Source organism: Argopecten irradians, chromosome 13 (assembly GCF_041381155.1).
Source record: "Argopecten irradians isolate NY chromosome 13, Ai_NY, whole genome shotgun sequence".
NCBI classification, from domain to species: domain Eukaryota; kingdom Metazoa; phylum Mollusca; class Bivalvia; order Pectinida; family Pectinidae; genus Argopecten; species Argopecten irradians.
The window spans coordinates 20,420,092-20,447,582 of NC_091146.1; the positions used below are offsets into that span (position 1 = coordinate 20,420,092).

A 27,491-nucleotide genomic window follows, 5' to 3' on the forward strand; every position below is an offset into this window, starting at 1 on the left:
ATTGCCTTGTGAAGCATATACTTGAACATTATATATATTTATATATTAATGTTAAAAGATGAAATAATTACCACATTAATTGAATGGGAGTTTCATTCCATCAATCATTGAAAATGAAAACTAGAGTGCCTGTGAATGAGTGATTCTTATTCTAATCATTTCTGAACAATAAGCTTTTTTCACTTGAAACACATTTTTATTAGCTTTTTTTCAAAGAATACATTGACAAATGTAAAAGAATCAACTCTTTCACTCTCACTTTCTCACTAATAGTATTCAGTATATTTTGAATGTCTTGGTATCAATCACCAGTAGACATTAAAAGTTTCGATTTTTTAAAAGTATTTTGCATTTTTTGTAATGAAATTACTGGATTACATATGTAGTGTATCTACAATGTATTTTTATAAAAATTCTCTATGCAAATAGTAGTATTTATAGGGTTCTCCTCCTTGTGCGATGGCAAAGTAAATGTTTTTAATCTTGTGTGGGGTTTATTAACAGTGAGCGGTTATGATAGATTTTAATACAAGATTAGATACAAGATATATTGTGAAATAGAAGAATACCTCCTTAGCTTGATAAAGTATGTCTAATGTATGTCAGAGATAACTATCGATACAAGTTACAGGTAAGACAAACATTTTTAAATATGACAGTTTAACCGTAATACTAAGTTCCAGCGACACGTAAAAACCTTTAAAATTCAACGTTGCAATGGCGTTCTTCCAGTACGAAATTGAGGAAGATAGATAGATATAGTTGATTAATCAGCAAAATATAACAGTTATCTGGTTATGACCTCAGAAAAATAAGAACACCAATTAGTGGAGATAAATTATTTTTATTTCTAAACAGATCAAGAAAACAATGTAACTGCACTGCAACTAAAGTAGACGCATGGTAATTGGTATTAATTAGAAACATTGATTAATTATTAGTAAATCATGAACATGAGTCTTGTAGACAATTCAACTGATTGTTTTATGAAAAGGAATACATTGCAAAATACTGTGTAATTCACTTTCAGAAAATATTACCATATAGGTAAAACACTTCGTTTCCAGACAAAAAATGAACATGTATATATTTTAATTAGCAATATGTCCAACCTTTTATTTGTTCGTGAATGAGTGTTTTGATATAACAAAATACTGCTTTGATTGTACAAAAAACAACAATTAAACACAAAAAGAAAATTAGTAATATAATCCGAAAAATAATCATCAATTTTTATTTTAACAACATTGTAATAAAACGTATCCTTATTGCCATTTCTATTCAAATAATATGATGATAGTATCAAATCAAGGGCGGCATGCAAGGATAAGTTTGGCGCCAAATTGATTTATATTCTCTCTTTTTAGATCATAATTACATAATTCTATTTTGTTATTCCGTATAAACTTTCATATTACAGAGTTATGTGACTTTTCAGGAAGGTGGCTATTCTGGCGTCACGAGTTCAAAGAAAATTAACGACGCTCAAACTTAAAAATGACTTCATCATATGGTACAGTGTACCTACCTGTATGGGGCAGATAACTCTGTAATGTACAAAACGGGAATAACTGAGATAGGTGCCCTCCTTTTAATTAGATTCGTTGCCCTCCTTTTAATTAAATTCAGTGCCCTCCTTTTAATTAAATTCACTGCCCTCCTTACATTCTGCATAAAACAATATGCTTTGCCAAATTATTAACATGATATTCATGATACTCAACAATCAACGAACATTAATATATCATTAACATTCAGATACCATCATAATTTCAATACAATCGTACTTAAAACTATTGCACTTTCAAAAATCAATCTTACTTGACCCTGTTAAATATAGAAATATTTGTTTGTGTATTTATTACATACTGTAACAGTTCTTTCTAGCAACAAAAACAGAATGCTTGTGGAAAAAAAAAAACAGGTAAAAAGTACATCTTCACATGAATTGTTTTCGTTACCATATTTGTCGTTGTAAATAAAAACAACAATAAATAAATAAAAAATAAGAGGTAATAAGAATTAGTGTCCACCAAACTACTCAGTTACCGCACTTGACTTAGCACATGAGTGTGCGAGCAAAGGGGCGTGGTTACATACTGGCATGCAATCAGTCAATTTGTCACCCGTTTCAATATACACAAAGCTTGACATTCTAAAATATGAAGATCGACTCCAAATGGGTACATTCAACTTTAAACATTCAAAAATTTGTATTTCACTGCTATATCACAATTAACTAATGATAGCTATTTCATAATGTCTTTCGTTCATCAATACACTTTTAAAAAATCTCTCGTTCACAGACAACACCACTCCACAAGTGAAGGGCAACTCCAAGCATGAAGCGTAATCAAAGCAAGAAGTGTAATTCCAAACATTCAAATACACATCGATATATATCCGTCACAGTTTTTCAAAACCCAATGTAATATTAAATATATCACCTTTCTTTCTTCTCAAACGTTTATGACTTTAACTCATAATATGAAATGCCATTTACTCCAAACATGAAAAACACATGCTCGATCGTGAGCTGCAAACATCAAAATGAAGAGATTATCAACTCAAAACATGCAAATGTTTCTATTTTACCGTTACCTCATAACCCAAATATCATTTTTGAATTTTTTCTTTATATTTACTTCTGAAAATTACACTTCTAACATGTGAAACATGATTTCATTCGACAAATGAAGAACAACTCCATGCATGACGAATTATGTGGAACTTCAATATTTTCATTTTAAGTCATAACCAAAATGAAAGTTTTGAATGCTTCCCTTTCTTTATATCTTTATTATAACTTTTTAAGATATAGCTTCTAATGTGATGTACTACTACCAACACGAAGCCCAGCTCCAAATATGAAGTACAACCCTAGTCCAACCATCGATATGGCTAAATATATACTAATACATGAATTTAATTCAAAGCTACCTCAAAACCAAATAACTATAAAAAAAACAATAAATATCAACTTGGTTTTTGTCTTCTCTCATTCTCACATGATCGGTACACGATCTTCGTTATCCAGGCAACTTAAACACCTCCTTTCATGATCACCATCTTCAACAAATCAACACCAATATGATCTTGCACAATGTAATTAATACACTATTACACACTCAAAACAAGCTGTATCTTTCTTTTATATTAAATGGTTAAAAAAGCCGCCATTATTACATAAAAGTATCATTACAATATACTAGTTGACATAATTTCAATACAATACTTGAATAATAATAACATTTCCTTTTGTGGAAGTTAAGTAGTCATTCAACATTTATTTACAAGGTATTGCGATTATGTTTATGAAGGCAGTATACCATATATTACCCAGCTGTACGATAAAGAGCTCACATGGCATTCGATAGGCAATTGAATACTAGAATAAAACGATATAAACTTCCTTAGTATCACTGACTTCATAAAAAGCAAAGGCAAATTATTTTCTTTCTATTTTTCAGAATAGTTGTTTACAAGAAATGTATTATATGGTACCTTCACATATGTTCAGATTTTCGTCTAATCACTAAGTAGGTCTTTTATTTTTGATTTGTCAAATGTAAGCGATTTCAGTAAAAAAAGTAATTTCTTTAAAACTCTTATCAATAGTGTCTTCCATATTTACCAAAACGTAGCTAAACAAGGAAAGCATCCGCAAAAGAAGCTTTGATGTAAACTGTCATCATAAACATATGTTTCATTTTCTAATTAGTATATGGTGTTAAGTTCATCACAAATTATCGCTTACCAAAGTTACATGATCCTGTTATTCTGTATTTGCATATTACAGAGTTATCTTTCCTTGCCTGTAGGTATTGATTGTGACGTCATGTGTTTGCGAGCGTAACGTCATACTTTTCGGAGAAAACGACATGAATTGTGCCTACAAAATAATGACGTCACAATGGATACCTACCCCCAGGGGAGCTAACTCTGTAATATGCAAAGACGGAATATAACCGTTTAGCTGGTAACTGATTCTAAGGAGGAATCGCCAAATCCTTCCAAGGTATTCGGTACAACTACGGATACTATCAAAATCACGGGCTCTACCTGTAACATATGAAAACGTATACTGTAAATAAGGATATTTATTTTTCGTTTTATCAGGCATATCGAGTTTTTTTCACGACAGGTCTTTAATCATGAGTAAACGTGAAATACGCATAATTTGATTGAATGCATAAATCCGTTGGTTTACTGTATTTGAACATATAATTGGAATTTATAATTTATCTACCAATATACCTTGGTTTTTTTCTTTTTGATTTACATCACTTGTAAAATAAGTGTATGTAATTACAATTTTTCATACATCACTCCCACAATTACCCTGACGGAGACAAATATTTAGTACGGCGTGTTTACTGAGAACGTACTTATTCTAGGGGTATATTTTAGCGCTTTTCACACTGTCTTCGAAGACCAATATAAAATATCGCTTGGTTTCAGAAAATTGGAACAAAACGGAAAATTGACCCTCCTGTTTAACACCAATAGCACACAAGGGACTCCGAACTGACTTAATCATATGTCAAATCATGATGTCCTTACCCCGGGTATCCGTAAACTAAAAATAATGCTTATTTGCCATGGTCCCCACGGGACCTAAATTGACCCTTTTGGATGAAATTATATTTTTTCATGTAAACATCACATACATAGTCGTGACTGTCATTTGTTAACTGATCGAGAACACTATCTAATCACTTAAATGGGTCATATATTACAACTTACTGAAATGATTACCAAAATGAACTCAGTCGAAATTACTATTCAACAAAACTTTTAGGAAAATTGTATTTCCATATGTTGGTATTGAACCATCGAATTACGCTAATTTATATCAGCGCTAATAAATGATAATACAGTTTTTCGCATTTGCGCTAAAATATGTTCGTTGAGAGTATGTGTTGTCTCCAATCATATTTAACAACTATATTTGAAATATGTCTAGAAGGTCTGTATTTCAGAAGTTTCCCTTTATATAGAAGTGTATATAAGTATAAATATTTACAAAATTAACGTACGAAACAGATGTACAAAGAAGGAGTACTAAGTATTTTATTAGGTAGTTTGTGAAATAATGAGTGCTTACTGTGTGATCGTTGTCAAGGGAACTGGCGTCAAGATTCGTAATCGATGAAATGTTTGACATCGCCGGGAAAATAGATGGATTGGATGAAACAGAACCTTCAGACAAGACGGAGTTGCTTACTGAAAAACGTAAATTAATTTGAGCATTCGTACAACAGAACATCGACATGGTGTGAAACTGAAAAAAATAATTTCTTCGTTTGAATAATACTTGTTATGAAAATATTACTTTGATAATATCAATTATAATTTTTGTCAGCAACGACTTAAATAATGTGCAAGGCACAACTTTTTAAATTAATTCTTATACGCAACAAGGTCCGTGGAATTACTGCTAGACTAGTTTACGTTTTGTTTATTTCGATTATTTTGTTATGATCTTAACATCAAATACAACAGCAATTAGTAGATTTTGTACAGATAATACTACCGAAACACAATCTCCATATTACATATAAATAAATAAATATTGAGCAATAATTAAAGATGCTCTACCGCTGACAAATGATATTTTTCACTATCAAAAACAGGAGCAGACGATTTAGTATTTTTCTTTAGTTACAAAAGTTACTTACTTTACACCATTACCACCATTGAAAAGTTTGAGCTTCTAATTTTACTTCAAGTTAAAAATATGAAAAATAATTAATTGCATCCCGAAAAAAATCTGTGTCACTATATCCTATATGGAATGAAGTACAGATTGCGCATGCACCAAAGACAAAATACGTTATTTTATATTATTTTCTATATTGATTAGACATATTTACACATGATTAAACACCAATTATTGTTCAAATGATGAATATCATTTATGCTCTGTCGGCGGTGGAGCATCTTTAATAGAAACAGAAGCAATCCAAATTTCAACTTTTTTTATCATAGTGATTAGTTTTATGTGCCATCACTGGCCAAAAATGATTACATGTTACAAAATGTAATTTTATTCTGTAATCTATTAAAAGATTTGATGTATTAAGCTATGAATATCATTCAAATCGATAGACAACATGTTTGATGCGTTATAAACATTAGCACAGAATTTATGTAAGTACTGTAAAAGTTCTTGTTTTTATGTCTTGTTTCAACTCTTAAAGATTATGATGTCACGAAACTCCAATCGCTCCCAGGGTGCATTGCGATATCCACAATTTTTATGTGGGGACCGCAATGAACTGTGGGAGAAATTGACGAAACTAGTTGATGGAGTGAAATACTGTATCCGGAAATACACACCATGTATATATACAAGTTTATATATCTTACCTTTTAATTTATTCGCTATTTGCTTCTCGTTAGTGACCGGATCTGCTTCTTCATCTTGAATAAATGGGAACAAAAATAAAAAGATGATATAAAATTGACTTGATCAGAATAATAAGTAGTGAATTTAACAAGGCACCCAATACTTCTAATCTCAGCGAGCACAATGGGAAGTGAATGTAGTTCTGGAGTTACATTCATAGCATTTTTAGATACCCCCCTCCAAAACACACACAGCTGCCGTGGATGATTTCACAATCACTTACTGTAAGTACGTTTTTACGCTACGCAAACTTTAGCATTTCAACGATGTCATATTTATACGAACATCTATCCATATGTGCATTCGAAGCTGTAATCGAGATCGACCTTTTGCGGATCTTAGTCTAAAATCAGGCACATCGATTTCTTATCAATTTTAATCCCATTGCGCAATAATGCGGATATTAACTATGAAATGCATGGTGAATCAACTAATTATCACGTGCAATTCAGTTTCGAAAATTTCGCGGACAATGAGAAATTGCGGAATGAAATCGTCGTGAAAAACCGTTATGAAAAAAAGAAAAAAAAACAAACGCGACATTATGTCACTGCTAAATTAAGGTGGTTTGCATTAAGCGATTAACAGCATGGACAAAGTTGTAATACGGTTAACATTAATACAGACCTTTCGGAGGAGGAAATCTTTTTCTGATCCTCCACATGGACAACATGTTAAATAACACTGCTAATGTCACGATACTGGAAAGAAGAGATATATAGTTTTAATGTTACTAGAGTACCTAGTGTATTAGAATGTAATCAATTAATGTTTTGAAATTTGTGTTTAAATATAAATTATTCAAAATAGCTATTTCATTGAACTCTGAAATGATTGAAATATGTATTGTTACTTTAGTAAAATAAAATCAATTATGCATCCAAATCGTAAACAAAATTCAATTATAAGGGTCTAAAAGCTGATCAACAGCGTAAACAAGATTTTACATTGGGGGTCTAGAAGCTGAACTACAGCGAAAACAATATTTCACACTAGGGGTCTAGATTGCCGAGAAACACATGACAAAATATAGGAAATGATCATATTTTCTAACAAGTCATACATACAGATATACTGAAACGTCAGAAGTCGTTCGGAAAAGAAGATGCTTTTTACTCGTTTAAACTAATTATTAGAAACATATTGTATTACATTATAATTACAATGTAATAAGAATTTCTTAAACAATGTAAAGTTGTTTTAATTATACAATGTACACGTATAGCATGTGTACAGTGATTGTATTACGATCTAACGACAATGCCAATGCAGGTTGCATGATACATTGTATCAATGACCATATCGAAGGAAAACGCCAAAGCATATTATATACAAGCTATAACATAAAGCGTTCAACACAAATAGAAAACAAGCAGAGATACTACTACAAATATACATTTATCCTGCAACTGTCCCACATACTGACCGATAACTACTGCCAGATAAACTTGTGCTTTATCCGTCAATACGATATGCTTTATCCGTCAATACGATCACGTGAATTTGTTCCATATCTGACGGAACTTTTTCTAACTTGACCCAGAACTTGAACCTTCCGGTGAATGAAACGTCAGTCAGTCCCGCTAAAACGTGACGTCACATTCACCGAAATGACGTCATTTTTACGATATCGAAAATCTCGTATGGCGGTGTCGTCTTTTTCTTGGCTTATGACAAAGGTATGTATTGTTAAGTAATTCTTTAATGGGTATTTATTGTTATTTGAGTATTTTCATTTCCTTTCAGTGATATATCACACTGAATAGAATTACGGTTACTGATTGTGAATGCGCTTCTTTATTTCCCACGGCAGTAAAAAGGAGTACACTCTCATTCGCTTAAGTGAATGAATCTTTACCTCCGCATCAAAGAAGCGTCTCGCTTCGAGCGAAACAAAGTAAGGAACTGTCAATTTGCTTTCGTTTTGAATGCCATAATGGTTGCAGGATAAACAGAATACACGGTTAGTATCTTACAATACAAGTTTTATTTTGGTGCTCGACACGGAAAGCCGAGATGACTCGGCAAAGCCTCGTCATCTCGGCTTTCCTAAGTCTCGCACCAAAATAAACCTTGTATTGTAAGATACTAACCATGTATTCTCTATGTATCTTGTTCTATGGCAGCGGAACGAGGTCAGTAAAATGTACATTATCATTGTAGACATCAAATGTAATATCAAAATAAAATCTTAATGCAGGTTTTAAATACATGTAGTTCATAAAATGATTTCTAAAGAATTTGCAATAAACTTCTAAATGAAAAGAATTTGAACACAATAATTGGATACTTCACCCGGCATTTTCACATAAAAACTTTTTATCGTTTAACATCATATAGCTGTTTTAATATCTGTTTATACACACAATACATTAATATGAATATAATACACTGTAAAGTATTACATAAGCATTGGCGTGTTTAGGCATATGTACGGCATAACGATATTGCGACACTCTAATGAATATTTACCATCATATCTGTAATTTATGCAGCTGGGAAACAGCTTTTATAGAAATAGAACATACCGTTTTTTTTCTATCCATTGCTCTGTTACACATTGTAAAAATGATTTAAACAATTTCATTGCCAGCTTTACATTATATATTAACTTATAGAGTGTGTGATGTATAGTGTTGCACGAATTAATTTCTCTCGACGTGATATCTGAGGCATAAAGCACTATCATAGGAATATGACGTTGGCATGTTGTTAATTCTGTATACATTTATTAACCACCGTGTTTGTTAATATTTGTTTTGTAAAAACTCAATAAATACAATGATGAGAGATTTTCACCTGTTTTGTTTACGCTGCTAGTTCAAAAGAAATTATCCGGGTTTTCTCTTTCGTTCAAAAGTTATTTAATCAACATATTTATTTGTTTTAATACCTGATATCGACAATCAGCATTTAGTGAAAAGTCCACAAAATATAGTTATCTCTCTAAACTGCTGGCGATTACATTACCTTACCTCAGTAACGTTTACATACAATCTGTCCTTAAGCGGGTGTTTTACGTTTCACAACTATGCTAAAGTGACGCATCCGGCTAAAGGTTTTATCCTCTGTATACGTTTTATCCTCTGTATACGGCAGATACTAAGTTTGTCGGTCTGAAAATAGTTGGAAACTGGTCTACACATGCAAAATATAAAGTTTTTAAATGATAAACACGAAGTATTTATGCAAATTAAAGAAGAAAACAATAAGCAACTGCGAATATAAGGAATATAGGTATAACATTACATCGCAATTAATAAAGAAAATGTGCAATGTATAAAAAAGTACATAGATAAGCGATGGTACTTGTATGCAATATTATTATGAATCAATGCACTAGCCTAAGGTATACCATGCATTTAATGAACCCAATAAACTTTCAAACCGGCCTTAAGGCTAGTTTTTAAACCCGCATCAATGTCATTATATCTATCCCTGAACTACGTAATAGTAAAACTTAATTCGTTTCAGAAGGGAAAAGATGGCTAACCTCAAGCCTACAGATACTTCATTTGAGGAAAACAGGGAACCACACCCAATTTAACTTCAAAGACATACACTATGCAGTTATGTGATTCATTTAATGGACATCAAAACTCCAAATTACCTGTTCAGCCGTTATTGCACACATAGCCTCCAGCTTTGATATGACATATTCCAGGGGAAGATATAACGGCAGTAATAATTAACCCTGGATTACCGAGGATGCTAAGCTCGTAGTCATCGAGTACCATGGTAAAATGTCATTAAATATAATGAGATATACACTACAGAAAAACCTACGGATTAAATGTAAAAACTAAATAAAATAGGATTGTTATATATATATGAAGGGATTAGCAATTTACACCAATATACATGAATATGCACTCAAAATAATCTGTAAAACTTGCATTTCATCAATGTATCATGATACAGTGGACTCCGATAATCCGGCCGCCGATTGAAAACTCACACTCCGGACGGAAATGTCAGGGAACGGATTACTGTAACGTTACATATTGACTTAGTACACAGAATTTGTGTGCAATTAAATAAAATTGATTCCTTTTTTCACGAGTATGGATACTTAAACCAAGCGGTATACGTATACGGATATGTATTGGAAGGGAAGCGACCATTATTCTTAAAATATTTCATGTCTTCTATTTTAGCCTTTTGAATATTGAATTTAGAATAAACAAATACTACCGTGATTTGCATGATAGAACTAAAGTACTCTTTAGCTTGTTACTAAAAATATAATTACCCGCTCAATCGAATATCAACGATCATTGCGTAGCTGCCGTGCATATTGTAACTGTGTCACAGTTTGAACAGTGTGTGTGGGGCCGCGGTGGCCGAGTGGTTAAGATGTCCCGACATATTACCACAAGCCCTCCATCTCTGGGATGCGGGTTCGAATCCCATGTGGGGCAGTTGCCAGGTACTGACCGCTGGTCGGTGGTTTTTCTCCGGGTACTCCGGCTTTCCTCCACCAACAAACCTGTCACGTCCTTATATGACCCTGGCTGTTAACAGGACGTAAAAATAAACAAAACAAAGTGAACAGTGTGATACCTGAATAACGGACATTATAGTGTGTTTCACTGTACAGCGGCTGGTTGAATCACAATGCGTTATATAACATATGAATAAAATAGATGCAAAATAGAACAAATATGGAATATTTTATGAATAATGGTCGCTCCCCTTTCAATATGTATCCATATACGTATGTGTATACATGTACGTATACCGCTTATTGTAAGTATCCCTTTTAGAAGAAGAAATCTTAATAATAGTTTTGTTTATGCTAAAGCACGAGTAACAGATTTGTTGGAGTGCAGGACAGATTAATTAGTTGAAAGAAACATTTAACCGTAAAAACTATATAATAGGATGATACATGTAACGTTGATATGATAGATAAACATCCACACCAGTTTGAGATCAATAGATTGTAAAAGGAACGTGAATAAAGTGCATTATTACCCATACATAGCCAGAAAACAATTGTAGACTGTCAAAAACCAGCCCCATTCTGTAAAATCAAATTGTTGTTATTATGATAAGAATTGATCATTATTTAAAATTACTGTCATACTACTAGCAGTTCGTAAAATAAAATATGTATGTAACAGTAATATATGAAGCAATAAACAGCAGATTGGACACATTTTATTTCATAAAAATATGAAAAGGGATAGTGTTTGTTCAATCCCTTTTCATATTTTTTATGAAATAAAATTTGTTGAAATTGAAATTGAAGATTGGAGAAAAAAATCTATAGAACTATAGGGTCACCTTATATAAAATTTAAAGTGAACTGATGTCTATTTCAAGTATAGAAACTTATCGAGCCACGTATCGTGACATTATATATACTAGTATACCGATACATTGGACAGGCGTAAAATATGCGAGTTCCAAGGAACACTTTCAATTTCGCCATTAAAATACAACAGATCATCAGTATATGAGGATCTAACATTTAATGATGCTCTACCGCCGATAGACCATTAACGATACTCATGATTTGAACAAAAATGGTGTTTACTCATGTAAATGTATGTGTAATTAATACAGAAAATTACATAAAATACAAATTGTAAGTAGTTTTGCTTTTGGTTAATACAAGATCAGCACTTCATTCCATGTATGACTTCTTTGGGACGCAATTAATTATTTTGAATATTTTTATTTTATAAGCTCAAACTTAAAATGATGGCAATGGTTTAAAGTCAGTAATTTTGTAATTAGAAAACATACTGACTTCACTCCTGTTTTTGATAGAGAAAACATGATGTAGCATCTTTAAGATTACATAAGTATTAACACAATCAAACTTTAACCATGTAAATAACAATGTCTTTGAAAGTCTTACTTGGGTCGATCTCCTCCATCATTATTTCATGAAGTTACAGAATTTCTTTCTGCAAAATATAATTGAAATCATATTTAATTGTGTGTTTAATATGAATATATAATGTTTATACTTTTTTGTAGCTGTGATATTTGATTGAGATTAATATTTTTTATTCTCAAATGCAAACGACACACGTATAATTCTCATAAGATATGAAACAAAATAAAAAAATATAATCTCGGTGCCCCTGTTTATCTAGATAAAAAAAGAGTATACAACAGGAACAATCATCGCCGCTTCAAGCAGAATGAGTAAGATTTACCGCAAAATTCCTCTTTCAATATCGCGATAAAATCCATATTTAAATCATAAAGATTAAACATCTCAAAAGCGCATGCGCGTCGATGCAGTTGAAATGTGGTTACACATTCTCAAAACCAATTTCGCTTACTAGTTGTAGTGTCTAGTATGTTCAGTGATAACATATTAGGAGGATTATTTTATATCAGTTAATATGTTATCAAAGTCAAGGTAAGTACGAGTACCGTAATGAGTTCTTAATTATATTATGTGATTTAAAAAAAAATCAATAATAAGAAACCTTAATTAAATATTAATTAACTTATTTATTGATTAGATTTATATCATTGATCCATACTATGGACTTTTACATGTATTAGATTATGACGTTTCAGAGCTCGTATAAGTATATACATTGTATACATATGTAGATACCATTTGATATATACACAAACACAAGGAGTTTGACATTCTGTCAATAATATATATCATAAAAATAGTCAAATAAACATCACACAAAATAATCAATAATAACAAAACTTATTCATTTATTATCATTTATTGTTTTATTTTTTATTAGATAATGTAGGATGATAGGTATATGCAATTTTGTTTTCCTCGCTCTATTTATTTTAGAGTTAGCTAAGGCATCAATATCATAAGTACATATTATAGATATACAGTGTATCATTTAATATTACTATTTTGAATCTATATAAACATATATTCTGTGAATAATATGTATCATAAATATAGTTTCTTTGATATATCATAAATATGTTCAAATAGATTAAACCTCATACTATATGTAGGTTAGACTCTGCAGGGTAGTATAGTAATTGTATTTCGAAAACTATTTACTGAATGGTAAATAATTACTCAATCAAATATTAAATCAATAAATCAATATTTGTATCAGTTTTAAAGATTTCTTTATTCCGTTATTTTCTTGTTAAATGGCTTAGATTTACATAGTATTTCTCGAGTATTCTAATACTCATTGGAAGTGATTCATACTTTCTATTTATAAACCATTCGACTCTCTATCAAGGTTATATTTAGATTGGGATTTTCCTAAAGGTTTATATATTCTAAATATAAAAGTATTCAAAAAACAATGATAACGTCAAAACTTAACGTATGCAAGTACTTGATAAGTGCATACAACCTTCATGAAATCATAATGACTTATTTGTATGATTTATTAATGCATATACCCTACCTAAGAAGTTTGTTATGTGTACCATGTGTAAAGTACAATGTATTAGTGTCCCTATAAATAGGTTATAGGCATCGTAGTTATATACAATGTTGAGAACACATGTGTGAGTTTGTACAATAAATGCTAAACATTTCAGCAATCGCGGATCAATTAAATCTTCACGAGGTGTAAAAACAAATATACATACCACGCATATGTATTTTGTGCCATCAGAAGTGAGGCAACAGGTAGTGTTTTCAGTCGAAAAGGTGCTGATTATTGATGTTTTGTCAACCGTTCTTGTTTCCGGCAAACTGTTGTGGGACTTTCTTCATATATATATTGTCGTAAAATGTGCAAATATTTATAAAATACAGATAAAACTGTATTTTGCTGCATCAGAACTAAATATGCAGGTACATAATATTTGTTGTAAATGTTATTTTTTATATATCCCAACTGTTGACGATAATACACGTACATGTATTACCATTCAGACCACGCTGTATCATCTAAAAATAACTACTGTGCAATACAAAGTCATTATTATCGTACCATTTCGTAGGATATTGTATGCGATAGTAGCTGACTAATGTAACGTAGGAAACGTTATAGAAATCTTTATAGCAATCATATATTAATAATTAATTAGTAATTTAATCATTAGTATATATATGTTTTGTATGTCTTGATAAAGGGGCATATCGCCTCGAAAATTTGACACTTTTTTTTGTCCACACGGTTGGAATTACTTCCTTGTCCCATATATAGTTATTTATATATACAAATATATATGTTTTCTTCTCTCTTTTGCTCTCCTGACCTCTTGTCTTCTTGATTAACTTTTACATTAAATAGTTTTCATAGTACAATTAGTCACCGCTCATGTGATTAATTAATTAAGTATAAAATTTCCAAAAACTGACAAGATTTAATAAGGGGGATTATTAAATTAAATGGTTAATACATGATATATATCTGATCAATACATATGCACTAATATTTTGCATTACAGAGATGGTGATGCTATAATAAACGATGTTAAAGGACTATATATGGTTTGGCCCTTTTTGGCCCCCAAGATCCATCGATTATTTAAATTAAGTATTAAGAAATAAAATTGTTGTATTTGAAATATTAAGTAAATCCCTGAATTTTTTATTTTTGATTATTTATTCAGAAAATGTAGGTACCTCAGGTATATATTTGGCAGAAGTATAAATTAAGTTTGTTAAAGGACGAGTTCTATTGTTTTTAGCTGTAAAGCTTAGCAAAAAAAAATGGCCAAAATTGACTAAATTTCCTAATTTCCGTAATTTAAGCATATTTAGGATGGTTCCCACAACAACTACAGTTGTTAACTATCATACCTATTCTATCACAGATGTATTCGATACTGGGAATTAAACAATTTAATCACTAAATAACAGGTTTTAAAAATAAATGTGAAAATAGGCTGGATTACACAATTTACATTTCATGTACATAAATATACAGTATGCTACTATTCCGTCTTTGTATATTACAGAGTTAGCTCCCTTGCGGGTAGGTATCGATTGTTACGTCATTATTTTGTAAGCGCAATTCACGTCGTTTTCTCCGAAACGTATGACGTTACGCTCGCAAACATATGACGTCACAATCAATACCTACCCGCAAGTGCAGATAACTCTGTAATATGCAGATTCGGAATATGCATAAAACAGCTGGGTGACATATGAACAAAACGTAGCTAGACAGTTTTAACCTCTTTATTAGACGAAAATAGATAATTATAACATTATGCACTTCTTCACTTCCTATATAGATAATAGAATACTGTAAACTTTTTTATCTTAGCGGTAGTTTTATTTTAGCTCTTTTACATTGTAACACTCACATTGAATCGCAAATTCATGTACAGCGTTAAAGTTAACGGTAAAAGATCATTATATTGTGCTAATTTATATCCGCACTAATAAGTAATAATTTACAGTTTTTGCGCTAAACTTTGACTGCGCTAAAATAAATACGTTTACAGTATATAAAAAGTACATTACTCACGTGTTCTAAATACTAATATATATAGATAAATCATATATGTAAATTGCATAACCCAGTATTAATGGAAACCTCTTTTAATGCATATTGCACGAGACATGCCAGCTCCTTTAAGCCTCCCCAATATGGTATAGTTGAATAAACATCAAATGTTAGCAACAAAATGTGATAATCAAATTTTAGAAAGGAGGTGTTGCATGGCCGCTCACGATCGATTTCATTTTTTTTACTTCAAATGCATCAATCGGCACATATTTCGTGTAGGAACAGTAATTATTCCATGAATAGATTAATCTTGCTTCTACAGCGCCACCTTTTATCAGTTTCCTACTTGTGCGCATTTAAAGCTGACAATGCAAGTTAAAATTATTAAAATGATTTTTTTTTTAAATAAGTATACTCGAATTTCAAGAATCGTTTCCCTGGTTGAGGACAGCCATTTTTGTTTTACATTCCGACGACTCGCCGACCCCTATATAAAGCGCGTGAATCGACACACGTGCGCTCATTCATGTACATATACACCTAGCATTCCACAGTATATATCACCTACAAATAGATAAACAAAACCCTTACCTGTAAAACTATATGGGACTATATGAAAACATGTCAACTTCTCTAAGTTGTCATTTAGATGATTCTCAAAATAAAATTTCAACGCAAGTGAATAGAAATCCAAACAATAATCCGTCCACATATCTCCACGTATATCATCGTACTCGATGCACTCAACTGACCATGTACACGTGACTATAGTACCTGACCCGAACGAGCGACAAGGACACACACGTGTCGATGTACATGTACGTGTAAAATCTAGTGTATATTGAAGTGTTTTATTAGTTCGTATTGGACATATGTTGGGATATTGCTGACAACACATTCATCCATTACTTCAATGAAATATTGTCAGGTGAGTGCAGTGTTTATTTTCAATTTGACATTGTTATTTGCAATACCGGGGCATGTGTAGAATGACATGTTTAGAATAACACACGTGTGTCAAGTGTCCCGTGCTTTATATAGGGGGTTGGCCAGTGAAGGTTACTAAGCAGAGCAAAAGAAAAATGGCTGCCACTTCCTTAGATACCGCACTGTCATAACTAGGGGATGTCTCAGAAATTTTTTTTCGAAAAAAATATTTCGTTATCTTTTTTTTTTTTTAATTTCAAATTCATGTTTTTAACTTGCATTGTCAGCTTTAATGTATCATATTAAGGCATACAAAAGTCAAAGATAAATTATTTTGGTGTAATAGCATAGCATTTCGTATTATCTTTTAAACGATATACAATACTTCTTCATATTTGTTTGGGGTTTCTTGCAATTTGCAGTTTTGCTCTTAATTTTTCATGAAAAAAGAGCAATTTCATTCCATTAGTTTTTAATTAATTCCTTGAATAACAATGACACACCAAGAGTACCCCAAATTTTTAGGAATCAAAAATACCTTCATATATCATTTGACTCATAAAAATATTGTGTCGATGAATCACTGGCTATGCCGACTTTTTAGCACTTTTTTACGTCTACCCCTTTTATTTCTTACCCAATATCAAAGTACTGAGAGTACTGCGAGTTAACAATCTTATACGAAAAATGTCCTTCTCACACCTCTATCATGTATCAAAAGCCGCTTTAGCGTCGTCATACTTGAGTGAAACGTATCCCATGTAAATTGGTATAGCAAAATTCGGTCAAACTGACCTATATATTGACCTTTGACCTACATCTTAATAAAAACTTGTTTTGCGTATATATCATATAGTACTTTTCACAAAATGTTAATTTTAGGGTCATTGATTGAACTAGACAATACGTTGTGTCATCAAACAACATGAGGTAAATATGACCAATATTTCCAACACCAGTCGTCAGAAGTATTTCATCATGAGTTTATTAACTTATTAATAAGCAAGTGTTTCATTTAGCAAAACTTACATATGTTAAAGATGCTCCACCGCCGTCAAAGCATAAATTATATTCATCAGTTGAACAATAATTGATATTTGATCATGGATATATATGTCTAATTAACACAAAAAATAATATAAAATAATTTATTTTGCCTTTGGTGCATCCGCAAACAGTACTTCCTTCAATATAGGATACAGTGACACGGATTTTTTTCGGGATGCAATTAATTATTTTTCATATTTTCAACTTGAAGTAAAATCAGAAGCTCAAACTTTTCAATGGTGGTAATGGTGTAAAGTAAGTAACCTTTGTAATTGAAGAAAAATACTAAATCGTCTGCTCCTGTTTTTGAAAAAAATACCATTTGTCAGCGGTGGAGCATCTTTAACCTTATATATTTCTCAAAAGAATATACTGTTGTTTTTATGTCATAAACATGTCATGGATAACTAGGATTTCACTCTGAAGCCAAACAGCGCATGTCTGATTTTTATTAATAAAATAAAACATGGTCAAACTATCCAGTAGTGAACAAAAATCCAGTGGACTGAAATCGCTTACCTTTTTGGACCAACAAATAAGATATTGCACGCTAGGAGCTCCTTAATAGACGTTCTTGGTGTCTGTTATATTTAAAGGGACAATTCAGTCTAAGAGACCATTAAAATGTGTACATATATCGGTAAAAACAGTTCTAATGGAAATAAGATTAGTCGGTTTTACTGTGATATGCCAGAAAAGCCCATGATGGTGAAATGCGTGCGAAATGTTCAAATTCGCTCGCTGTCCGCCATTACACATTGTGGTCAGACGTCTTGTATGTCGAACCCTGTCCCTTTTTCGTAGAGTAGTGCAACTTTTGTCTAGAACTGCTCAAATCGCTCTGACAGCAGTGTGTTTACCTTATTGGGTGAATTCTCTTGCCTAAAAATCATTTTATCACCTTCTAAGTGGTTATGTAGCTCATTTGTTTAACTTGCGTGACTTTGGCTCGGGTATGGGTACAGCGTCCATATTGTACCTACTTACTCGTATTGATCAACGATTTGATATTTCAACGATATTAATTAAAATACTTAACAATGTCGAGGAATTTGTCAATGTTTTACGTTATATGTTTCATAAGAAATGTCGAACAATACATTTATGCTATATTTTGCTTCTTAGTTTTGTAAAAGAATGAGCCAGAGTGAATTGTTTCTTTAAAAACTGTTACCATGAAAGTAGGTCAAATAAACAGATCATGCGGAATATTAAAGACCCACTATCTGAGTTCTTTAGGCATTTCACATATTGAAAAGCTGTTTGAAGATTATTGATTAGTTATTGTAAAGAAGTCGTTTATGTTTGCCAATTTGAACCATGTGACCTTAAATAAACGCCAATATCATTCATTTGATAAACAACTCTTTAGACCATTATTCCAGAATACGTTTAGTCTAACATCATGTTTCGATGCCTTTCAGTTATTGAGAAGAAGTACGATCACTATAGGTCACCCTGACACATCGGGCGAGATGATTTAACAAGAGGTCCATAGATCTTAAAAATCTGAAAAAACTATCAAAGATTACATTAGTGGCAAACAATTAAGGTAGTACAAGGAACACTTTAGCTTTAGTAGGAGTGAGTTTCTGGTATATATTTGATGAATTTGACCTTGAATGAAGATCAAGGTCATTCATTTTAACACAAATACATGTTTGCCCTTCATCCCAACATGCTACATGTAAAATATCAGGTATCTAAACCTCTAGTTATTCACAAGAAGTCGTTTAAAGATTTTAGCCTATTTGACTCATGTGACCATGAAGGTAGGTCAAGGTCATTCATTTGAACAAACGTGGTAGTCGTTCATGTTAGCATGCTACAGTCCCAATATCACATCCCAATGCCTCTTAGTTATTCAAAATCAGTCATTTAAAGTTTTTAGCCTATTTGACCCTTGTAACCTTAATTGAACTTGTTGCCTTTATGCCAGCATGCTGCAGCCTTATATCAGGTATCTAGGCATCTTAGTTATTCACAAGATATCGTTTTAAGATTTAGCCTTTTTGAATTCTGTGACCTTGAATGAAGGTCAAGGTAAATCTTATCCACAATTTTGGTAGTCCATCATTCCAGCATTATACATGCCTAATATCACTATGACAGGCCTTTCGGATATTGAGAAGAAGTCGTTTGAATGAAATGTTTACGGTTTGTGGTAACAATAGGTCATCCCGACCCTTCGGGTTAGATGACATAATTACATTCAAATGAACTAACGATGGAAACGCGGCCATGCAGGTAGGGCGTTAGAATTGTACCTGCTGCCCCTATTGCATCATCGTAAAAAACGACTAAATTTAGGATCTTATCTAAGGCGCTCTTCTTCCTAACTTACTTTCTACTCCCTAACGTCTCCCTTGACACCGCCTCACATTTTGCCTTCGGTTGAGCGCTCGCCCCTATGATGTATGCTCTGGGTTCTGTCACCTGGCGAGACACACCAAAGTCTATAACAGTGGTAGTGTCTGCTCCTGCTTAGCGTTCAGCATATAGGGAGTAGGACGACTGGTTCGCCCGTTGTCAGTATAATGTGACCGGGTGGGGTGTGTTGCTTGGCGTCTTCGGCGGCATGCTTCAGTGATATAGCACTATGAAAAGGGCAAGAGTTCCACTATAGAAGAAGACACAACATACATATACCGCAGTCTCCCATATCACACACCACGCACTTCATATACGCAGGATAATGCACACATAGAAGGCCGTCCTTACATGACCCTGGCTGTTAATAGGTTTAATCAAACAAACAATGAAAGTAATTTTATAGAGTCACGATTGCAGGAATTGGTCTACCGCAAAATTAAACTGATTGATTCGCTGATTTTTACTGAAGTACTACTACAGCTATAGTTATTTAAGGAAGACATACCGTGTATGCCATTTCATTTATTCTACGGTGCTGCCTGACAAAAGGCCTTCCTCAAAGATTTTTTCCAGAATTAATTTAGTAACAATAGTATTTTTTGAAAATAGTAATATAAACATTGACCGACCAATTCTAATTTAAACTAATTAATATAGAAATTTCGGTCTCCTTTTGTTCAAAGAAGTTAGACCGAAATATCTAGCAAAATGAAACAGCTTGAAAGGAATGATAATTAAATAATACACTTTCATTAAAGATATTGGATATGAAAAAAACTTCTAACTTATGTAATCAGTATCTGGCAAACGCTTTGGTGGTATTATTTCGCGATCCCTAGGTTACTAAAGGTAAAATGAGACAAGACATATAGCGCCTCGTCTGATTGACGCCAGCAAAAAAGTTACCAAATTTAGTCGCCTTTTACGATCCTCTAACGCTCTACCTGAGACGATAGCAACATTGATTGTTCCCTGTGACAATGGGCAAAGGACACATACTGTCGTATTTATTACCTTAATGCTCATACAGTTTCTGGAATGCAACATGGCATTGTGTATATGTTAAATCACAACTCTCAGCATTATGTGTCCCACTCTTTCAAAACGGATAAGTAGAATTTCCGATAAATAATATAAACATGAATTTATGATGTTAATTTCAAGGTTTTGTCGAAATAAGCACCTCATCATCACATTCTACCCTTACAGTAAAGTCGGTGATATTTGACGGCGTACTCTCAGTTCTTTGATACTATGGAACAAAACAGGGGGTAGACGGAATTAAGCTAAATCAAACGTGGCATATCCAGTGATTCATCAACTTGAGCTGTTTATGGTGAAACGATGATAACCTGAATATAATTTTAAACATCAAAACTTTAGGGTACTTGAGTAGTGTCTTACTTATTATGTTGCTAAAACTAAAAATAAAAAAAAACCTTGAAACAGTCGTATTTGCTGGTAAATTTGATATTTACGTTCGATTTGTGATAGAATGATATTGGATACTGTCAAGTGTGACATGTCGTTAAAAAGGTAATTTCATGTGATATTTTCAGTCACAAAAACGCGATTTAAATGTTTTTTTACTATGACTTATGCCAGGTAAATTGCCCAATAGGATTTAAATTTACCAGTGTTAATGTAGGAGGCGCTGTAGTCATAATAATGGTTCAATCGGGTTTTCAGAATTATATACATGTGTGTATAAATGCAATTAACTTATTTAAATTCAAAAATCAAAAAAATTATCGTGGGCGGATTTTCACCCTATATGCAACACCTTTAAAACTTGTCTACTATATAACTTTAGCGGATGCTCGCAATTTGCAATTAACTTATTCGAGGGGGTTTATTTTTCCGAATCATCTTTATAGCTTATGAAATCATCATACACGTGACGAGGCGTGATGTACCTCAGATCCTAATATTTTGATTGACGTCGTATTTATTCCGTTACAATATTGATAGCTATAACACAAAACAGTGGACTGAAACATCACGTGTTTCATCTATAATTCGCCAATATCAATAATCATTTTATTTATAGATCTAGAGACTTGGGTCTATTCAATAACGTTTATTTTTTGTTCACTCAAGCTTGTTGTAGTAATCACTCTACGTGTATTAATGTAAATCCTCAGCTCTTTAAATTTATGATTCGCAATTCTGATTTTATTACACTTTATTACATTGGAAAACAATATGAAGTTACAGCATTTATCAAATACTCAGACACGTTAGGATGTTTGTCTGTCCACTTGAATGATTTATACAGCTAAATTAATAAAATCCTATGGTTTTCAAAATAACATGACCAACTTGTTACCACTGATGGCACATATAACTTTAAATTGATACTATAATTAAATATCTTTGTTTAGTTAGACCTAAATATCAATGCATTGGGTATCACGTGAGGTTTCTCTGTCCGAGATGCGAGAATATTAATATGACGGTAATTTAATCAATCAATGAAACAAAGCATACTATAGATTCTCCTTCCTTGTGGTTAAGTTACAATTGTGACGTCATTAAGTTGTGAGCAGAATTATTTTATTGCTATCATAATTATAATCTAGATGATTTGCATTTTCCCTAGTTTGTTATATTGCTAAACAATATAAATACATAAGGACAACATATTCATTTATTTCCTATTAATGCTTAATTAATAGCAGCGCAAGTCTCACAATCTCATATAAAACTTATACATGTATATTATCAGTTGTATGAATTACTATAGAACACTTTCATATGTGGATATGAAGGATACGGATATTCTACTCGAGGGTGACAAAATGTTGTAAAATCTGAGGCTTGCTGAGAATATCCCTATCCTTCATATCCACATATGAAAGAGTATTTTTTCTCTCATACCTCGACCTTTCATTGCAAATTCACTGATTATCCGACATTTTGATATGCATTGTATAAGCACGAAAAATCCGCGATTGTAAGTAAAATCTCCATACCTGAAAACTGCGTCACATTTTCAACACAAATCCGGTTGTTTGTATTTTTAAAGTCAATCCAGCTTAATTTCCAAAAAATGTTAAAATTGTACCGCGAAAAACGAAATTTGTTGACGAAGTGACGTCACGAGGTTTAATTGCATTGGTAGCCTCAGTCGACATGAGTGTATTGCCCGAGATCAGCCTGTATTACACGTGTAGGTAAGAGAGAGAAAAAATCATTTAAAAATGATGAGTAGATTTGCATGCAGCATTTTGATCCTATCTTACTACATATTGTACTGAATATCTTATTATTATGCATAATGAAAAGATATTCAGCGAAATTTGCAGCAAAAATAGGACCAAAATCGGTTCGCAAATTACTTTGACAGGAAAATTTGCTATTTGTAATAAACAATAATATGTTATAAATATACACAGTTTTCATTATACATTTATCAATTATATTTACACACATGAAAAGCCATTTAATTTTCTCTTTAACACTGTCATCAAAATGTAGCAAGAAGTAGTTAATACTGTTAACTTTGCATCCTTTACCAAGACAGGTGATGGTCAACAAACACAATCTCGAAAGCAACAATATATTGACCATCATATACATAAAATAGAAAATATGGGACTCCATACATATTATCATATCAATCAAGAAGTGAAAAAAACCTTTGCATTATCATATACTGTATGCAAATGTAGGTGATATTTTACATCGCTGTAAAATGGATTTTTTCTCTATCAAAAACAAACGAATTAGCATTTTTTCAGTTTCAAAAGTTACTTACTTAATGCCATTACCACCATTGAAAAGTTGGAGATTCTAATTTTACTCTCAGATAAAAATAATGAAAACAATTAATTGCGTTCCGAAAAAAACACCATGACACTTTATCCAATATAGATTAAAGTACCGATTGCACAAGCACCTGAACCAAAACAATATTTTATATCATTTTGTTGTGTTAAATTGACACACCTCGTATATATATACACGATTTAAACACCAAATATGAATATATATATTTTTTTTTCAAAAATATTATTTTATTCAGTAATACATGTAAATAACAGTACATTTCCCATTCGCATATCTAGGGCTCTCATTCAATTTCCATATTTGTTATATTTTAGATCAAATTTATCTCACTCTTCTCTCTTACCTAATAACAGATGTATTAAGAATTTGCGCTTGCATACATTTCAATCATTCGTCTCATCCACTCAAAAAAAAATATATGCAATGAAGTTAATTTAATTAATTTCCACAACAGTTTAAAATATATCAAGGGAGACAACTCTTACATAATAGTCAGAAGGGAGACTTTCATTCCGTTTCATTCTAGTATTCCAGGAAAAAACCAAAACACATTTACTCATAAGGAACACCATATTCACCTTAACTTGCACCACTCTCAGCATCTTTTATATGAAATGAAGAGATAGAACGACAACTCTGTTACAACAGAGTTTTCGTTCTAGAACGAAATGTTAACACGGCTAAATAAACCTATCAACCCGCTTATTTTCGCGATTTGGGTAATAAGGAAACTAACCGATATATTTTCCTGAAATTTTGAATGTAAGTTAATCTCAGCGTGATCTATCGATTGAAATAATCGTGTCAGCTACGAAAATTCATTAAAGGTGATATTTTTTAGGTCAAACAGGCAAAAATCGGCATTTTGATCACTGGTTTCCGTTTTAATTCGTCCTAGTGAAATAATTAAAAAACTTAACAATCTGAGACTCTACATTTAAATAGTCCTTGTAATTCTGAACAAAACGTTATGTCTGAATTTTGGAAATGTTACATACAACGACCCCAATACAGTCTTGAATAATGGTGGTATTTCGCAGGTTCTCGGTAAATTTCCACAACAGACGAGATATTTCGGGGTCCCAGGCGCCTTCCTTCGGAGCTATTCTGAACGATTGGACCGGCAAATGTACCATTTAAAAATGAGTGATATTTATGAAATTCTCTGTGGAACTAACTAAAAATCTTAAAATGCGTAAATAATTTATGCACTGATCATCACATTAATGTTACAAAATGCGCTCAAAAAGTGCAACAATGAAATGGAGCTGTGTGCACCGTCTCGAATGCACAAAATCATGGCGCAGACTATCGCGCCCCCTGTGAGGAATGTGTATTGTTTGTATCCGGTTGAGTAAAAACGTTGAAGCCGCCTTGATGTTCAAGTTAAATCCGGCATTATCAGGTAAGTAATTGTTCATTTTACTTGTTATAGACATCAATATCGTTATCGGTGGATATTAGTATTATCAGATATATTTGATTGTTTTTGTAATTTTCATAAGATTTTTTTTTTGTTCTGTGTATGATTGTTGATTGATTGTTGGTTGTTTTCGGACCGTTGGTATTGGTTGAATTAGCAGGACACAAAACAAAGAGTTCGACTGGCTTATATTCGTTTCTTGTATTGGTAATTTGAATTGATTTTCATTTCATAAATAAACAAAATAGTGGCACATTGCTTAGAAGGTAAATTTAAAGTTCACTGATATTGGTAATCCAATGTAGATACTGTATATTATGTCCGTAGATGGCAATCCAACAATAAGTCCATAGTTTCACACTTGTTCTCTATTTGGAATCCAACATTGAAAATATGTAATAAACGTCCGATGGTGGACCGTCCTGTCCGGTTGATCGTTGGCAATCCAACTGGCCTCCAAATATCAAAAGGCGTTTTTATGAAGTCTACTGTCCAGTTTGGCAGGTAACTCCGGATGTAAGGTTGATTACATAACAATTGAAAGTCTTGACAATAGAGTGTGTGCTTTGATATACAGTGAAAAGACTTTCCAAGCCTTAATGACACCAACGCCTCTGGTAGAGATATCGACAGTATACACGCTTTGATTGACACGTGAAGAATTGAGCGTCATATTAATTGGCGGTAATTCCACAAAGATAAGGACATAAGGTAGATATAAAGATCTGAATAATTAACTATCAAAACATTCACAGGTAAATGATAAACAATTATGTAAGAACAATAAAAGTACGAAATTTCGCTATGATATAGGCCTGAAATATAACGTTAGGTAGGCTACTGTTTACAATCTGTTTATGATCATCATCGCGAGTGACTGTCTGACAACAGGACCATGCATGCGTTCTAAATCGTGGCTTAACAGTACGTAAACTGACATTTGTACTGCCTTTGAGGCATATGCCGTTTGAATATATGTATCTCCTAATATATTGTTTGATCATATGATTAAATTGCTAGTAGTTAAACCATAAAGTAATGCACATGTCGTTTCGTTAGTGCGTAGGCTCACATGTAGCGTAACGTTACACACACACACACACACACACACACACAGTAGGCCTAGCTTCGTTACATATCATTTCGGTACATGCGGAAGTCTTTTCGGTATCATAAAGTAAGCATGGCGAAATGACTTTTAGAAGGTACCGAAACGCCTTTAAGTAATCTGAATATTAGACAACTAAAGAAAACAAACCAGAAAAAATAGTAACAATGAAGTTTGACAATGGATATGATCAACATTATTACATGTAGATACATGTACATTTGTATGCACTGCAGTTTTACATGACACATAATAATTGCTTAGGCTTAAGTTACTGTACAGACTGGGTGGGTGAGGTCAATAATGTTAACAATGAAAATTCATTTCACAATTTTGCTGTGTTGTGTATAGAGATAGTCAACTACTGCGTAATAATTAGGATGCCGACAGGAATCTTCAGATTGACCCGCGTTGTGAAAATTAGCATACCCCGGTACATGTATAATATCACACTGACCCATTTAGCTATGTTATATACGGTCATGTCATAAATTGTCACTATTGTGGCTTCGTAGATATTAATGACGTCTGTGATGTTGTATGATTATCTCGGTTGAATTCAAGCCTGATTTCGCCACTCTTACATAAAACAGAATTGAAAGTAATCCAAATTTTGACCCAGAGCTTAAGCCCTGGCTATTCTCTCAAGGATTCAATAGGTCTAGAGTTAAATCAACAATGTTCAAGAAAATTTGTAAGATTTTTCCTTGTAAAGGAAGTTGTTGATATCTTCTTGGTGCCCCCTGTACTCTGATCTGGTGGTTCATTTAATACATTTATTGAGGTCAAGGTGCGCTTTAAACTAAGCACCATGGATGCCCTTTTTTCCTGTCAGAATTACTGAAATTTTGACTATGTTTTGATTAATACTAGTTTTGTGATAAAAAGAATCTTACACTCATGGCTACATCATTTGAAATTTATGAAATTTAAATTGATAAAATTTGATATACCACGAGTCTTAAAGGATATTTTGACATTTTATTTCCAAGATAACAACAGTTTTTCTGGGTTTTTTAATATCTTACAGTA

The 27,491-nt window shown here is 32.5% G+C and overlaps 1 protein-coding gene across 2 annotated transcripts; it reads right to left on the reverse strand.

The window, feature by feature from the left end:
* Positions 1–828: 828 nt before the first annotated feature.
* On the reverse strand, positions 829–14,244 carry LOC138305888 (uncharacterized). Of its 2 annotated transcripts, XR_011205727.1 has the most exons (8): positions 13,973–14,244; positions 12,282–12,330; positions 11,390–11,438; positions 7,040–7,113; positions 6,373–6,426; positions 5,108–5,226; positions 3,758–4,062; positions 829–3,069 (listed from the first exon to the last, which is right to left on the reverse strand). XR_011205727.1 is itself a non-coding variant. In XM_069246156.1 (7 exons), exons 2-7 carry the CDS (start codon positions 12,301–12,303, stop codon positions 3,973–3,975), a joined length of 408 nt encoding a protein of 135 aa, XP_069102257.1. In that variant the 5' UTR covers positions 12,304–12,330; positions 13,973–14,244; the 3' UTR covers positions 829–3,972. The 2 variants fall into 2 exon arrangements, 1 of the variants encoding a protein (XP_069102257.1); XM_069246156.1 differs by having other exon boundaries at positions 829–4,062.
* Positions 14,245–27,491: the final 13,247 nt, after the last annotated feature.

Excerpts from the sequence above, each read along its gene's own strand:
- LOC138305888 (XM_069246156.1), bottom strand. The coding sequence starts at position 12,303 with ATGATGGAGGAGATCGACCCAA. Across the intron at positions 7,114-11,389 it reads TGTTTTCTGGCTATGTATGG|TATCGTGACATTAGCAGTGT; the intron begins GTAATAATGCAC and ends TCTTCTTTCCAG. Across the intron at positions 5,227-6,372 it reads AATAGCGAATAAATTAAAAG|TAAGCAACTCCGTCTTGTCT; the intron begins GTAAGATATATA and ends TACGTTTTTCAG.